Here is a 14,982-nt window from a genome sequence, read left to right as displayed (position 1 = left end):
GTACCTTACAGTCCCTCCCGCAAAATGCCCGTTTCTGACTGCCTTTTGCATTTAGGTCTCTTCACCGCAAAACACAAAATCCTCTCAATAATTTTTTTTTCCCCCAAACTTACCTTGCAGTATTTTGGTAGCATATTAGCTTGCACTGGACTTTCCTCCCTGGAGCCTGGCATCAGAGTCCAAATGAGGTCATTAATCTAAAAGAGTGGAGTGGTCTCATCCCAGCCCCGGTTCCGGAGGGCTCGGTCCCGTTCCAGGGAGCTCTGCAGCCTCTGCCGAGAGCACTCGGGGCTTCCACAGCAGGACTGCTAATGGTCAGGAGAGCACAGCTTGAGCACTGCTGTGTCAGTAGCAGGAAGCTTTTACTGTGCCTGGGTTCCTGTCAGTGCTACTAATTCAATCACTTGCATATGCAATAAATTCACATGAAAAATTAACAAACACCTAGCCGGCAGCAGTGCCCTCTGTTCATTCTTTTCTTTTTTTTCCTAAAAAAAGCTGTGTAGCTTTATCTTAAAATGATTGGATTAAATGGTCTCTTTATTTCAGYWTYTTTTKWAAAAAAAATCCTTTATTCCTAAATAGCTTCTCAATATTCATCCATGGCATTATTTTATTTAGCTTTTATTACTAATATCTTCCATCAGATTCCCCTCTAATTACATCTGTGTCATCCCTTGAACTCAAAGGGACTGTGCAGATGTCAGGGAGGGGTACAGCTCAGCAAGGTGCAGTGATATATTCCACTCAGCCTAAGATCTATTTGGTTTGATTCTATTTTCCATCTCTAAGATCCACCACAGATAATTTTTGGTATCATTAGGAGTAATAGCTCTAAAGGCAGTGTAGCCTAATGAGGAAAAAAGGACTCCTAAACAAGAATCCCCAGGGAATTGAGGTCCAAGTATGGCATCTTTCCTTATTCCCCTTTTTGGGATRTTGGTGATCCTCCCTGGAGAGCTGCTCTGGGATTCCAGCAGTAGCYTACAGCTCAAAGAACTGCCTTCAGAACTGAGAACAACTTAAAGCACAAACCTGTCTCTAACAGCAGGCTTGGTTAAAACAGTCTTTCCTAACAGAGCTTGAGAAAAGAGGGTGAAGTGAATGTACACATCCCCTGCCCATGGGGCAGGCTGAGATTTGCACCAGCTGTGAAAGCAGCTGGTCACCACAGTGATATTCAGGATGGCTTTGGCACATCCCTTCTCCTCTAGAAGTGCTCCAGCAGCTGGGGCCTTGTGTCTCAATTGCCTGGTCCCTCTCACAGCTGCTTTTTGACAGTGTAATAAACCGAGAATCACATGGGCAAAAATGTGTCCCTGTCCCAAGTGATATAAAGGAATTAATCTTGATTTCTGGTGTCCACCAAAGCGRTTCATCTGAATGTAGTTATGGAGATTAAAAATATCTTAATTCTCTAGAAAATATCTCTTTCTGAGGCCTCTAACTCTTTCATCAGGTGTCAGTCTTTGAGGTTATCTCACTATGTTCTTTGAAGTTTCCAGCTGATATGTGTGCTAATTATTGTACTTAGATCCCTTAACACAGTAATTGCTCCAAGTAGAGTGCTCTGTTGTTTCTGACAGAACCCCACTTTATGGCTTTTTTCTTAGTTATTCAAACTGGTTCTATGGCTTTGAATGAACTCTTCTGCTTTCGTACTTTTTCATGACCTGTATCTTGAAAAGCCACTTTGAATATCTATCTTCACAGTAGATGGTTTTTTTGCAATTGCTCAATACCAGTCTGTTCCTTGTCCTCTTACAAATATCATATTATGTGTTATTAGACTTAGAAAGCCACCCTGAAACCAGATCACCTTATTTTAGAAAAAACGCCAGGGGCAACACCTTGTAATTTTTCTGCRTTGTATGTGAAAAATGGAGAAACCAGAATAATCTCTCACTCTAAACAACAGCAAATCCAGCAAGGTCAGCTTGTTCCTGAAGACTCTGCTAGTGTGGCCCAGTGCAGCAAACTGATTTGTGGAAATCCAGAGTGGCCTCACAGTGCTTTTCCATTGAATCTGTTTCCTTTGTTACGGATTTGGAGTACACAACAGTTAGGAGGTAATGCACTGAGTGAATTGCATTACAGTTGATTAGCCAGACATGGATGGGATTAGACTGGGACACAGCAGAGCAAAAAGATTTGCTGAACTTCCACAGAACCAAYGGATACAATCACAGGGGGTTCCTGTGCTATGTGCTGAAATACATGTTCTATCTGCTAAAATACATGTAAAATACAGCTCCACTCCTAAAACCCCAATCCCTCACTCAGTTGCCGAGCCTGGCTCAGGATTTTCCTCCTCCTCACCTGTTTTTCAGTTTTCCTTGCCCCTTCAGGGTTCTCTGTGATTGTGGCACTCATCTGCCTCTCCTCCCTACCACGAATCATTGTTCTGTCCATGTCTTATCAGCCAGATCTCAGAAGGAAGAGTTACATTTACTTAGCCAGGTTTCCATGTTTTGAATTCCTCTTGAATTTGGGATTGCATTATTGGTATGGATTTTTTAACTCCTCCACTGACTCAGTTATATGGACTGAATCCTGTACCATGGTAATWTCTGAGTGAAATCTGGCAAGAAGTTTGGATTCAAATACAAAAGTTATTTTTAAGCCAACTTTTCATTTTTATACCAATAAAATATTGGCTTAGTAAGCAAAAACAAAAAGTGCTCTCCATAAGTGGATGAACATTTGCTTCTGTGTTTTAATACATCTATATGTTTTAATACATTATACACTTAATACATTATACATCCTATAATGATGGAGGTGCCTTTATTCCCAAGTTACTGATGGGGAACAGAAGCACCTTGACAATAAATGCCTTGCCCAAGTTCCTACAGAACCCCTGTGGCAATGGCCAAGAAGCAACTTAACTCCAGACCCCTTTGTAGCTCATCCATAACCACTGGAAGTTACTCAAGGATCCACAGGAAGTTATTGGACAGAACTTGCAGGTATCACAAATGGAGTAGCAGCCACAAATCCTCAAAGCAAAATTTTGCCTACTTCTGTATCACTTTGGTCTGTGTTTACAGAATGAAGATATCCCTTTCTAGACTACTTTGAGGCAAGGAGTGATGTTTCCCATTGTGAAAGAGTCTTAATAAAATTCTGATTGCACTGAAATGAATGCTATCTTTATCACCGATCTCACTGGAACCAGGATTTCAGGATTTCACTGGATGGGGAGTAGATAAACATTAAGCAGCCTTTTTTGTAAATGAACTTTGCAGGGTATGAGCACTTGCTGCCGTGGTTCTCTGCCAGCACTAAGTATTAATAAGGTGACACGGGACAGAAATCTGCAATGGATTTCCTCTGRAAACTACACTTCTCATATTTCAGAAATTATTTTGCTGTCAATAAATGSAAATTATGAGGGACTGCACAAAACTAAAGCTGCAGAGAAGCAAATGGTAACCAGATACACTAAATAACTGTCTTCTCTTAATTAGTGAAAACCTGTAAACATARCTCAGAGCAGAATTAAATGTAAAGCTTATAATATATTTATTTTTCCTTTGTGGAAATGATTTGAGGAAGAACAAAGCACAGGTGCAGTTTGAACTCTTAAGCAGTGATTTGGTTCCTTTTCAAGAAATGTCAGCCATAAAGAACAAAAAAAACCCATGAAAAAATTAAGAAACAATGTTGTCTTTGACTAGAAAATCTAAGAGTATTTTGTAAAGTATTTGCAATTCTTTGATACGTGTGTATTTAATTGTCAGCTGAGGGGGAATGATAGTCTAGACATCACCTCTATGATTTCAAAATAAAACATAAACCAGAATGTTTTATCTAAGTTTTTACCTGTAGATGAGTATAAATGTTTCTACTGCACTCTTTTCAGACTGCTGTCCAAAAGTCTGTACAGTTGATGCAGCTATTTTTTTGTCTGAAATGCTCGATGGCATTTTAATTTTTAGAACTGTGGTTTTAGCATGAAAGACCAGAAATCAAAGACAGCCTGTTGGCAGTGATATACTGAAAGCACCATGCAGACATCAAACTCATCTCAGTTGAAAAATGGTGTTGATTATTTATTGTGTATTAGTGTAAGCCAAGAATTCTATTTCCTTGTGAACAGTGCTGTATAAAAGTCAGTAAAAACCTCACTACTCCTGTGTTTTGTATTTGCAAATATGGAGCACTCAGGTTTCAGGCATTTSCTAAAGTCAGGTTTGATATTTGTGGTCTCCCTGTGTTGGTCATGTCTGGTTGGCCACATCAGCAACATCTGCTCTCCTATTCTAAAAAATGACACTTACATGGAATGGAATTCAACAATGTTTGTGTGCAAGAAGGAACAGCAAATGCTCCTTTGTAAATTCTCATAAAATTGGTTTGCTTGGTGCTTAACAAATACACAGAATCTACATGCAACAACCTGAATATACAGTTTTGCTGTGATGATTAATAAGTCCGAGTTAATTATCTGCAATTTTATTTGAAATTTTATTTCTGGAATTTGGCAGTGACTACTTGAGAAAAAGGCAGTGAAATTTKGTTTCTCTTTGACAACTATAAAACACTTTGGAAATAAACATTCATRTTTTGTTTAATATCAGGAAAAGTACTTACTCCCTTGCTCAGTAAGTTTAGTGTTGTGCTTTTACATCTTTGTCTAGCTAATATCCAGTGATCTCACCTATCTGGAAACTTTTGCTGGTGTGACTCCTGACATTCCAAGATCTGAGTAGCAGAGTGAAGCTCAGGACACTGCAGTACAGAACTGATAATGGCCAAGAGCTGTAATGATCTTATCAGACTGTGATGGAGTGTTCAGGAACATCTCTCTCCCTGATACATTGTGGGATGCAAATCACAGATACAAGATGGGACAGGAACTACAGAAATCAGATCCTGAAATACTTTTATGAGCCTGAATCAATCCCAAAATAATTTTCTGACTCACTACAGGGATGGAGCACTGACATTTGTCAGTGGTTCTGTGATCCCTTCCAAAAGAAAGTCCAAAGGGAGTTCAGTAGTTTGTCCTGACTAGGACTGCAGAACAGAAAACTGAGCTTTCTAATTTTAGACTACAGGTTCTAAGTGATAACCAATGCATTTGTTTTTGGAGCTCAGGAGAGAAAAGTGATCTGGTGGTAGCATGGAAAAAGCTTAGTCCTGGCTCAGCCAACATCAGGGAAAATATCCCCGCTGGTTCCGATCAGTTCTAGCTTATGTCCTCATGAAAACAAAATTTGGTCATTAGTGAAATAAATTTAAGCTTCCTGTCACACAATGTTGACACAGCTGGTGATTTCCAGCCCTCAGTGCCCACCTGCAGGAACACAAATACGAGATGGTGAAAGGCTTCAGCRTCTCTAACATGAACCATTGAGCTTAGCTGCAGGGAAAAATAAATTTCCTCTGATTACGAAGGTTTTACATGAAGCAAAAACATGAGTTCAGCTGAGTGGGAGACTTGATAAGAAARCTGGCAGAGAGAGTATTCAAACTTTAGAGCTCAGCTTTACTCAAAATGATGTTTTGGGCTAGACAAAGTGGCCCTGATGTGTCTCTGCCTGGGTGGGTCTCTTAGCAGGACGTTACCCAAGCTGTGAAAACAGCCAAGCCTTCCACAGCTGTAACAGGGAGACTTTTGGCTTCTTGAAATTGAGAATTTTGGGAGGGAGTCAAGAGGATGGACCACACTCTTCTTGGTGGTGCAGAGCAGTAGAACAAGAGGMAATGGGCAGGRAGTTCCACCTGAACAYGAGAAAGAACATTCCTGTGCAGTGACCGTGCAATGAACTGACTGCCCAGAGAAGATGTAGGGTCCCCTTCACCCCAGAACTGTCTGGATGCAATCCTGTGCCACCCTGCTGGAGCAGGAAAGTGGGACCAGCTGATCCCCTGTGGTCCCTTCCCACCTGAACCAYCCTRTGATTTTGTTAAGACAAGGAGGATGGTGTTCCTGGCTTATTGAGGTTCAATCTTCTCGTCTCATAGGCAGCATGTCATACCAAATCTCTCAGAAACTGACTGTGTTTCATCTTTAAAGTAATTAGTTTTTTTGCCTCCATTATTCCAGTTGGAAGGCTACTGGAAGTCTTGATTGCTCTAATGATCAGAAACTTTCTTCTAATTTCCAACCTAAATTTATTCACAGCTGGTTAATATCCATTTGTTTCTGTGCCAGTTTTGTTCTTAGCTAATTTAGGTTTTTCCATATCTGGTGTTTATCTCCCTGATGCATTTACATGCTGTGATTATGGTCCTGCTGAGCTGTCATTCTGCTCAATAAAATAAGCCAAAATCTTTTGGTCTCTTCTCATAAGATAGACTTTCCCTTCTCCTTGATCATCCCTCTTTGGAACTGTTTCCATGCCTCTCTCCTGTGCAAGATTCTCAACTGAAAATCTGCTACTGGCATTGTCAACTGGCACTGATATTTTCCTGACTATTCTGGAAAAAAACCCATTTCTAAAACTAGAACTGCATCTGTCTTTTTTATGAATATATTATATTGACAACTTACACTCATTACATATGTGCAAGTCCTTTTTCTAAGTAATTTTTAAATAATAGTTCATGGATTAGGGYAGGCTTTTTGTTATTGATGATCAGYGCTGCTAAATTTATTTTAAAATTAATTTTAAAATGAAAATTGTATTTTCATTGTTGAGGTACAGCCACTTCTGTATAGTGACCAAAACTCAGCAGTACTGAATGTTTTCCAATATTGACAATGATTTCCAGCACTGASTAATCAACAAATGTCGTCACCATCTTCCTGTTTCTGGTACTTTTATGGATGAAACATCAGAAACAACGAGTCCCAAGAGTTATCCACAAAAACCTTCCCCATTAAGCTTTCCTCAGTCTGACAGTCCYTTCTTTAATGCTCTATTTTTCATTTCCTCATGAATAAGTTTCCTATCCTCTTTACAGATTTACTGCTGTTCTTTATTTTCTCCAGCTTCAATAATAGTTTCTTTCGTAACACCATAACAGAAGCTCACCAAAGATCATATAGATCAAGTCAGTCATACCTCCCTTGCCTAAAACTCCAGTTATGATAAAAGAAAATGCTGTCAGGTTAGTCTGACATTATGTTYTCTTGATAAATTCAAACAGCAYTTTATTTATTTATTATTTATTTTSTCTAGGTTTAGTTTTCCTTGGAAAAGTCTGTTCCCTAAAACCTTGAAGATTATGGATGGCCATATGGGTATCTGGGCTGTTAGCTGTGTTACCATTTTTCTCACCTTTTCTTAAATCTGGTGTGCTTTGTGTTGTTCTGCTCAGATTCGTAACTAGCCCATAACATATTTTCTACTAAGTCTTCAATTTAATATAACACATTTGTAATAGCTGAAGAATTCAAACCCTCTTAAACATTTTGGTTTTGCACCATAAATTAGGTTATCCATAATACAGATGCCACTTTGACAGATGCTCTTTACATCAGTGTAATTTCCACCTACATTCACTGATGTAAAGGTAAGAWACAGCTGGCTCTAATGTTGGTAAGGCAAATTTTAAAGTTTGTTTCTTCAGCTTTTGAAAACTATTGGAGTCTATAAAGCCAAAATGATCGATAGTAAATGCATGTCAAAATAATCTTGAAAGTTTMATTTCTAAATGTCAGTGGACAAGAGCATCTCAATTTGTTTTATGTATCTCATAATAGCAAATGAAGTCTTAATGTAATCAAGAAAGATCAATTGTCTGAATTCATTGCACGGTACTTTCCTTTTCACACATGCTTTTCCTGTTGTTCTAAATGCAAAAACGTGATTTTGTTCTAAATGCATATTTTACTGAAAAACGCTGTCCAAAGCTGTGGGTAACTTGGATTCAACATCCATATTAGGACAAGGGGTGTTTTGAGGAAATTGTATGAAATGAACAGTCTGTAAGTTACCAAAAGAGTGAAGACTGCTCTAAGACAAGTGAACATGAAGCAGCAGAGTGTTCCACATTTTACAGAAAAACTCACACAGACTCTAGTGTGGCTCTTCTCCTGTAGGGATTGCCAAAATTKATAACCGTGTGAGAACAGCGAGTTCATGGACATTGGTCTACCCTGCAAACACTGTAGTGACTGTAGGCAAAAGTCAGGTGTTTTTTCTAAAGCTGTCTTTAAAAAGCCTTCTCATGGTGGTCCCCTGATTTTTCTTAATCCCAGTAAAGCTTATAAGCAGAGAACTCTGCTGGTAGCCAAATTTTCCACCGTCAGCTCGCTTCCTTCTACTCGTGGCAGTGAACTGTGGACCATTTGTGCCTGGTGACCAAGCGCTGCCAAGAGGGGACTCTGATTCACACAGCAGCAATGGCCTGGGTGAGCTGGGTGCCCTGATGTGGGCAGGAGGCAAAACATCTCATGAAAGCCTTCCAACACMAGCAAGGAGGAGAAAATTAAAAAAWTAAAACAGGACAGCAATAGGAGAAACARTGGCAAATCTGAGTCTCGTGATAGGCAGTGGAGAAGTAGAGGAAGAAAACYTAATGCTTATATCTACTGTGCCAACCTACAGAAGTTTCGTATAAAATGGTTTTTGAGAGGAACTGTTTTTTGAGAGGCACTGCAATAATGCTGATACATGACTAATTGTGCAAACTTTGGGAAAATCACATTCAGGGGCTAACGTGCTACTTTGGGTTGYGATTTGTATTTCTGGGCAAACTGATGAGACATGGATTTTTTTTTTTTCCATTCAGTATAATGAGTTTCACTTACTTGATATTTTAGAATTTACTTTATTTATATGCAAATAAACCACTGGAAGTAAAACTCATGTACCAATGACTCAGAACTTCAAAAGCCTGAGAGYAGAGCAATGAAATATTGGACTGTTTGTAATAATTCTAACCAGGTAGAAGAATTTGCTGAATATGGTCTTCATGAACCTTAGGYATTTTATAAATAATATTACGGGACAATGATAAAAATCCATAGCTACATAGAGACACCTCCTAGTTTACATGCCATGACACTGATTTGGAAGATGAATGTTTCTCTCAGTTTTGCAGTATCACCTATTTCTGAAATAGACTGTGCAAAATTAGATACAAACAACCAGTACGTACTTYGTGTGCTGGGTAGATTAATTCTAACTACCATTTCAATGTTTTTACCTTTTTCATTTTTAACTTTTGCAAAAAGAGTAGCAAATCGAGCTGGATAGATGGTTTTAAATGGACCTGGTTGATGCATCAGTGCCCCTTTTTTAAAGCTTGCTTAGAAACAAGGTTTTTGTAAATTATAAAATATACTACAGCCAAGTTATGAAACTGCATTTYCTAAAGTCTAAATTTCTGTATGCATTATTTTTTGCATCCTTTCATGSCCCTTGTTCTATTCGGACAATTCATCCTGATCCAGCTGCTGAAATTTATCCCAACTTTTATCCTCCTCCTTTGCCTAGTAAATTGTGACAATAGTGGTAGATTAAAAAAAGAAAGTACAGCATGATTCTTGAGTAAACAGTGCCTCTTTGGTGAAAGTTATACACTGGGTTTAGACTGACATTTATATTAATATATRACAGGGACTACGCTAGGGACTGTTGTTTTTCTATGTTTTTGAATGAATTTAATTCCAGAATAGAGGGGTGGATCCTTATTTAGTTAGTAAGAGTTCTCCTAATTTACATCCAGTAGAAATACACCACGAGCCAAGAATCTCTGAGCCTCTGCAAGATTTTCTACTAGGCTCYTGTAAAACCGCCTAACAGCTTCAAGGAACACTTCTCTCCACCAGCATGGCAAATGCTCACAATTTTTACAGCTTCRGTCTGTGCCTTTGCAAAACACAGTTTATCATCTACTTTCTTTGAATGAACTTCGTTCTGTGGAAGCGAGCTCATTATTTTTACCTTTTTTTTCAATTTATAAGCAGTTCATAACCCGCTGTTCAAAACTTGTWAAGCTGCTACTGAAATACTGGAAAATATCAAAGCGAAATGGAAATCATACCACCAGAAACACTGCCCTAGYATTGTGAGTACCTTTAGAAAAGAGTTGTAAAAATAAAATATGATCAGTTTATCACAATGGAATTTTAGCTAGGCTAGGAGTTACGATTCATAGACACCACAAGAGATCAGTTAGGATTWCAGCCATGCGCCCAGATTTCTAAAATTTTGTAGCTTAAAGTTATTAAGTTTATGTTGCTATTAACAGCTGAGCAGAGATTCAATTTAGCATTGGATTCAATTTTACGTTGTACATATTCTTTGTGGGCCATTTTATTAATGTAAAAGTGCACATTAGTTTTTTCTTTTATTCATAACTGTTTGATAGCTTGGGGTTTGCTTATTTTAGATAGCTGTGTAACCAACACTATTACAATATTTTTAATAGTTACCAAGTGAACCAAAATGGGATTTGCATCTGCTGTTAATCCTGACACTGTTCTGCTTCCCTTTGCCCAGTGAGTTASCTGTGTCTTAAATGTTGAGAAATAGGTGCAAAAATGTTTTTTATAAAATATTTAGCAACGCTTTTCAGGCCCACTAAAACATGTGAAGCCCATGCGGTTCCATCTTGTAAGAATTTTCATGTACACGTACTTATTTTTTTGTAGACCCACTACAATCATTTAGGTATGTGTTTTAACAACTGAAATCTCCCTGAAATGCGAGTGATTAATATGGATCATTTAAAGTAAACATGGAAATGCCAATGGTAGAATGTTAAATATCACAACACAAGAATTAAGGGCATGAAGCTAATTGCCTATGCAATTAAAAGTTTAGGAAATGAACTATCTGATCTGGAACCTGGCCAAGGTATCATGACTAACAAGCCTGTTCCTGCAAAAAAAAAGTGCCAGAGRAACTCTGATAGCCACGTGTGGTCAAGATTTCTGCTTTGTCTAAATTAAGGCATCTTAAAAGCAAAATACATAACATAACACTGCCATATATAAAATCCCATGCCAACATTTGGCAAAGCACTTCCTCTGTTCTAGCATGTGTGCTGGGGAAAGCTGACTAAATACAGCATTAGGGCAAACAGTTTTGAAAGCATTTATTTTGAATTTCACAGGAAGCCAAATGCTGTGCAAATCCCATTCGATGATTGAAATTTGTCCCCTGTTCATTTATAGAACTCTGATGGAAGTCAACAGGAGGACTGGTACCAGGTCTGTAATATACTGTAAAAACTTTAAAACRTCTTAGAGGAGGCTGTTAAAATGACAGACATTTTAGAGCAGTGATTGGGGGTTGAAGTCAGCTTATGTTCTTCCTCCATCTGGCCTGCTACTGTTTTGTTGAAGATGGAAAACAGCACACACAGGATTTGCACACATCATCCTAAGAGACAAACACTCTCTTTCACCTGTCCAGTTTAGCCTTATCTGTGAATCCCAGGGTGTGCTCCTGCATCCATCAGAGCCCACATTTACYGAATTCAACAGGACTCCTTACATAACTGAGGTTTGGAGACAAACACCCCGTGCATCCATCTCATCTGAAGTTCTCTTTCTGAGGCAGAATCCTCACCCCCAGGGCTCAGGAGGAGCCTCAGGACCAGGGCAGTCCCCGCTCCTCTTTGCGCGRTCACTGCGCAAACTGAACATCGGTAAACACAGCGAAATCAAACYCTTGAGCTCGTCAGGATGGTGAAAGAGCTTGGAAAGAGCTTCCATGGCACTGCATTTCTCTGATCCTAGAGCTGTTCATGGTGCTGGCTCTCTGCAAGGCCAGCTCAATGCTCTCCTGCTGTTTTACCCGAAAGCATGAGGTGCACAAGTATCACAAAAGCAAATCCTRCAGAAAGGCACCTGGAGGTGTGAAGACAGGACAAACCTTCCTTTKAGATTTTTTTAAATTGCCTTTGGAATTTTAGCTTGGGACCTTGCTACTATTTCTGCATGGTGAGGCTTCATTTAGAAAACAGCAGGAAGAAAATCCAAACCCATGTCTTTGGAATAAACAAAGGGATTTTCTGGGTTTCAGGGGGAAAAARCAAAACCCAACAAACCTAATCTGTACCATAAAAAAAATTACGAAGAGATACACACATTATCCATTATGCACACATTATAGATGGCCTGATGTAGTAAGGTACTTTTGGTACTATTTCTGCATGGTGAGGCTTCATTTAGAAAACAGCAGGAAGAAAATCCAAACCCATGTCTTTGGAATAAAAAAGTGATTTTCTGGGTTTCAGGGGGAAAAAACAAAACCCAACAAACCTAATCTGTACCATAAACAAAAAATTACGAAGAGATACACACATTATCCATTATACACACATTATASATGGCCTGATGTAGTAAGGTACTTTTGGTGCTGGACTTTCAGCAGAGTTTAAATGTAAAGCTTATTTCATCTRCACTTGCACAATTCATTAAGTTTAGTCAGAAATTCCCCACTGAAGCTGATAATGATTGATGCCTCTCCAAGATAGGGAAATTCCCAATCTCTGTAATTATGCTCATTACCTTGTTACGGTTGTTAAGGTTCTCCCCTTTTAGAAGCATTCCAAGAATTAGCTGAGTTACAGCAGGTTATTAGTGAAACATGGGCTCTGCAAACATCTTTCAAAATTATTGGACTACGGAACTCATTCTGCAGATTTTACTTTTACATCTGAGAACAGAACCGTAGGAAAAAGGGAAATGATTACTGGAATTCTAAATCAGATCCTACATTTGAGCTCTGTAACTCCAGAAGAGCTGAAGTTAAAGAGTTAAAGACTGTAAAATCAGGCATTATATATTGGCAGAGCATTTTGCATTTGGATGCACCCAGGTAGTGCAGGTTGCTCAGCTAAACATTCCACCTGCTCTTCAAGGAGCGTATATTTTATAAGGGGCTCTGTGTTTTAAAAATTAGATTGTTTTTGTTTAGAAGTCCAAGGCACTGTCTTATGTGTCTGACTTCATCCGCCCAAACTGGGATGGGTTTATGGTTCACCTTATTTTAGATTTAGCAGGYAACTGCAAATAGTTCTCCCTAAATTAGTGTAATTCTTACAAGAAGTCTTGGAGATAGTAAGAAAGGACCTGTAATGAGGTTTGGTACTCTATTTGCATGGCAACTTAGTCTATGTTCCTGCATGGTTTAATAAACATTGCAGTAGATCATTTCATTGCAAAGAAATTAGCTTTTTATTGTCTTTGTCTGACTCACTTAACGGCTCTAATTAAGGATATACTAAACATGAAAATCTCTCCTAAGGCTTTAGGCTTTGTAGGTGTTATCTGAAGATCACTAATGCTTCCTGTCAGGACAAAAATATTAAAAAAAAGTTTGGGTGATGAACTCAGGGGAGCTTTTGTTTTAAACAATCAAAAGTGTACTCAATAGGAACAGTATTTTTGCTTCAGCAAGCCTTTTGGAAGAATTTGGATAGAATTTGATTATATTTGGGCTAGAAAAATAAAAATATTTTTTAAGAAAAGAATTACAGGACACCAGTCACAACATATTTGCATGTTTTCACCTTATTTCCTATTGCAAGTTTGWCTTCAATCTTTTAATGACTCATAAAATTTACAGCGCTGTGAGACACCTCAAGATTTCATAGATTTCCTTCGATAGAAGTGTCATACATCTGTTGAAACCTTGCAACACAGAACTCACAGCAAAGAACTTCTGCTTTCTTAAGTGTATAAATACCAATTTGGCAACGTCTGTTTACAGGACTGGTTTTGTGTTTTACCCTTATTATCAGAAAGTAACGGTAATACGGACACTCCCKCCATTGATTACATCTCTTGTTAAAACCTGTTTGCTCTCCTATTACAAGCAGTATTATGTCACGTTATTTATCACTGCTGCGATCAGGTAACACAAACATGAAAGAGTAACTGGTATCACTCGGTTCTGCAAAGCAGTGCTGAATCAGAGTCCTGTGTCAACTCACGGATATCGCGCAAAGCCCCGGCTCTGACAGTGCCTGATGTCCCCAATGACCACTCGGGCAATGTTTAAATGCTGAGCACTCACACCAAACACAAGTGGTCAGCTCGCACCTCCTCAGGCTGCAGCTCCTCTCCAAACAACCTCAGTGCTAACAACACCACAYGCCAGGCTGGTGCCACTGTACGTGATAAAACAATTTGATCCTTCCTGGCAGAGAACACAAAGCCAGATTGGGTTCAAAGCGAAGGAAGGATTTGGGAGATCAGGGTAAACCTTTACTCCACTTTGATACTTCCTCCTCCTTCAAAACAGGCTTGGCTTTCCAAGGAAGAGCCATGTGAAGGAGGGCAGGAGTCAAGGTTAAAGCCATCACGTCCAAGGCAGGATAATGTTTTTATCAGGGAGGGCTGCACTCTGCCAAGGCGATGTACATCGGTAGGATCATGAGACAAGACTCCTGCCTCAAATCTTGAAGACTCTTCGCCATGTGTTTGAATTGATTCTACAAAGTCATTCCGTGTCTTAGCAAAATCAATCCTCATCCCGTGTCGGGCGGGAAGAAYAGAAATCCATCACGTTTAAACACAACACACTGAGCAAATCGACAGTTTCAGTGTGGTGTGAAACCTTTGCAGATTTTGCAAAGCAAGTGCTCTGTCTTTTCCCTTATTGTTTGCCCTTCACTTGACATACAGGAAGAGATGCATCAAGAGGATGGCAGGAGACATGTGTCACTTAAAGCATGCCGTAACAATGTTTGCCCTGGAACCCCCTTGAATCTGTTTGAACAAGCAGGCATCATACGTGGAAAAACACACAGAGAACTTCACCTAGTTACAAAGTTGACAGAACCCCTTTGCCATCCTCCCCCTGGAGCAGCGCCAGCGCCAGGCACGCCGCTCCCTTTGTCGCCGAGCTGGCGAGCCGCGGTCACACCGCACCAGGTCACTTGTTGCACGGTGCCAGGGTGGCATCTCCCCTCCTCTCCTCTCGACCCACCGAAAGTTACCCGCGCCGCGTTCCGGCGGAGCCCGCTGGGAGGGCTGGCGGTGCGCAGTTCTCTTACCTGCATGTGTCCCTGGTACATCCTGCCGTGGCTGCTCGCTGCCCCTCAGGCCGCCAGGTCGGGCTGCGC

At 39.7% G+C, this 14,982-nt stretch overlaps 1 protein-coding gene across 4 annotated transcripts in view; it reads right to left on the bottom strand.

Annotated features, from left to right (window-relative positions):
• The window catches only part of PEX5L (peroxisomal biogenesis factor 5 like), a 97,960-nt gene extending 83,005 nt beyond the window's left edge, over positions 1-14,955 (bottom strand). For all 4 annotated transcript variants that reach the window (XM_057379698.1, XM_057379699.1, XM_057379700.1 and 1 more), the window contains exon 1: positions 14,914-14,955. In XM_057379698.1, coding sequence (XP_057235681.1) covers positions 14,914-14,934 — 21 coding nt within the window. In that variant the 5' untranslated portion in view covers positions 14,935-14,955. The remainder of the gene's footprint in view (positions 1-14,913) is intronic.
• Positions 14,956-14,982: the final 27 nt, after the last annotated feature.

The sequence above is a fragment of the Malurus melanocephalus genome, unplaced genomic scaffold (assembly GCF_030028575.1).
Source record: "Malurus melanocephalus ecotype Western Australia unplaced genomic scaffold, MMel_1.1 scaffold_417, whole genome shotgun sequence".
Taxonomy (NCBI): Eukaryota; Metazoa; Chordata; class Aves; order Passeriformes; family Maluridae; genus Malurus; species Malurus melanocephalus.
This window is presented reverse-complemented; position numbering and strand designations above follow the sequence as displayed.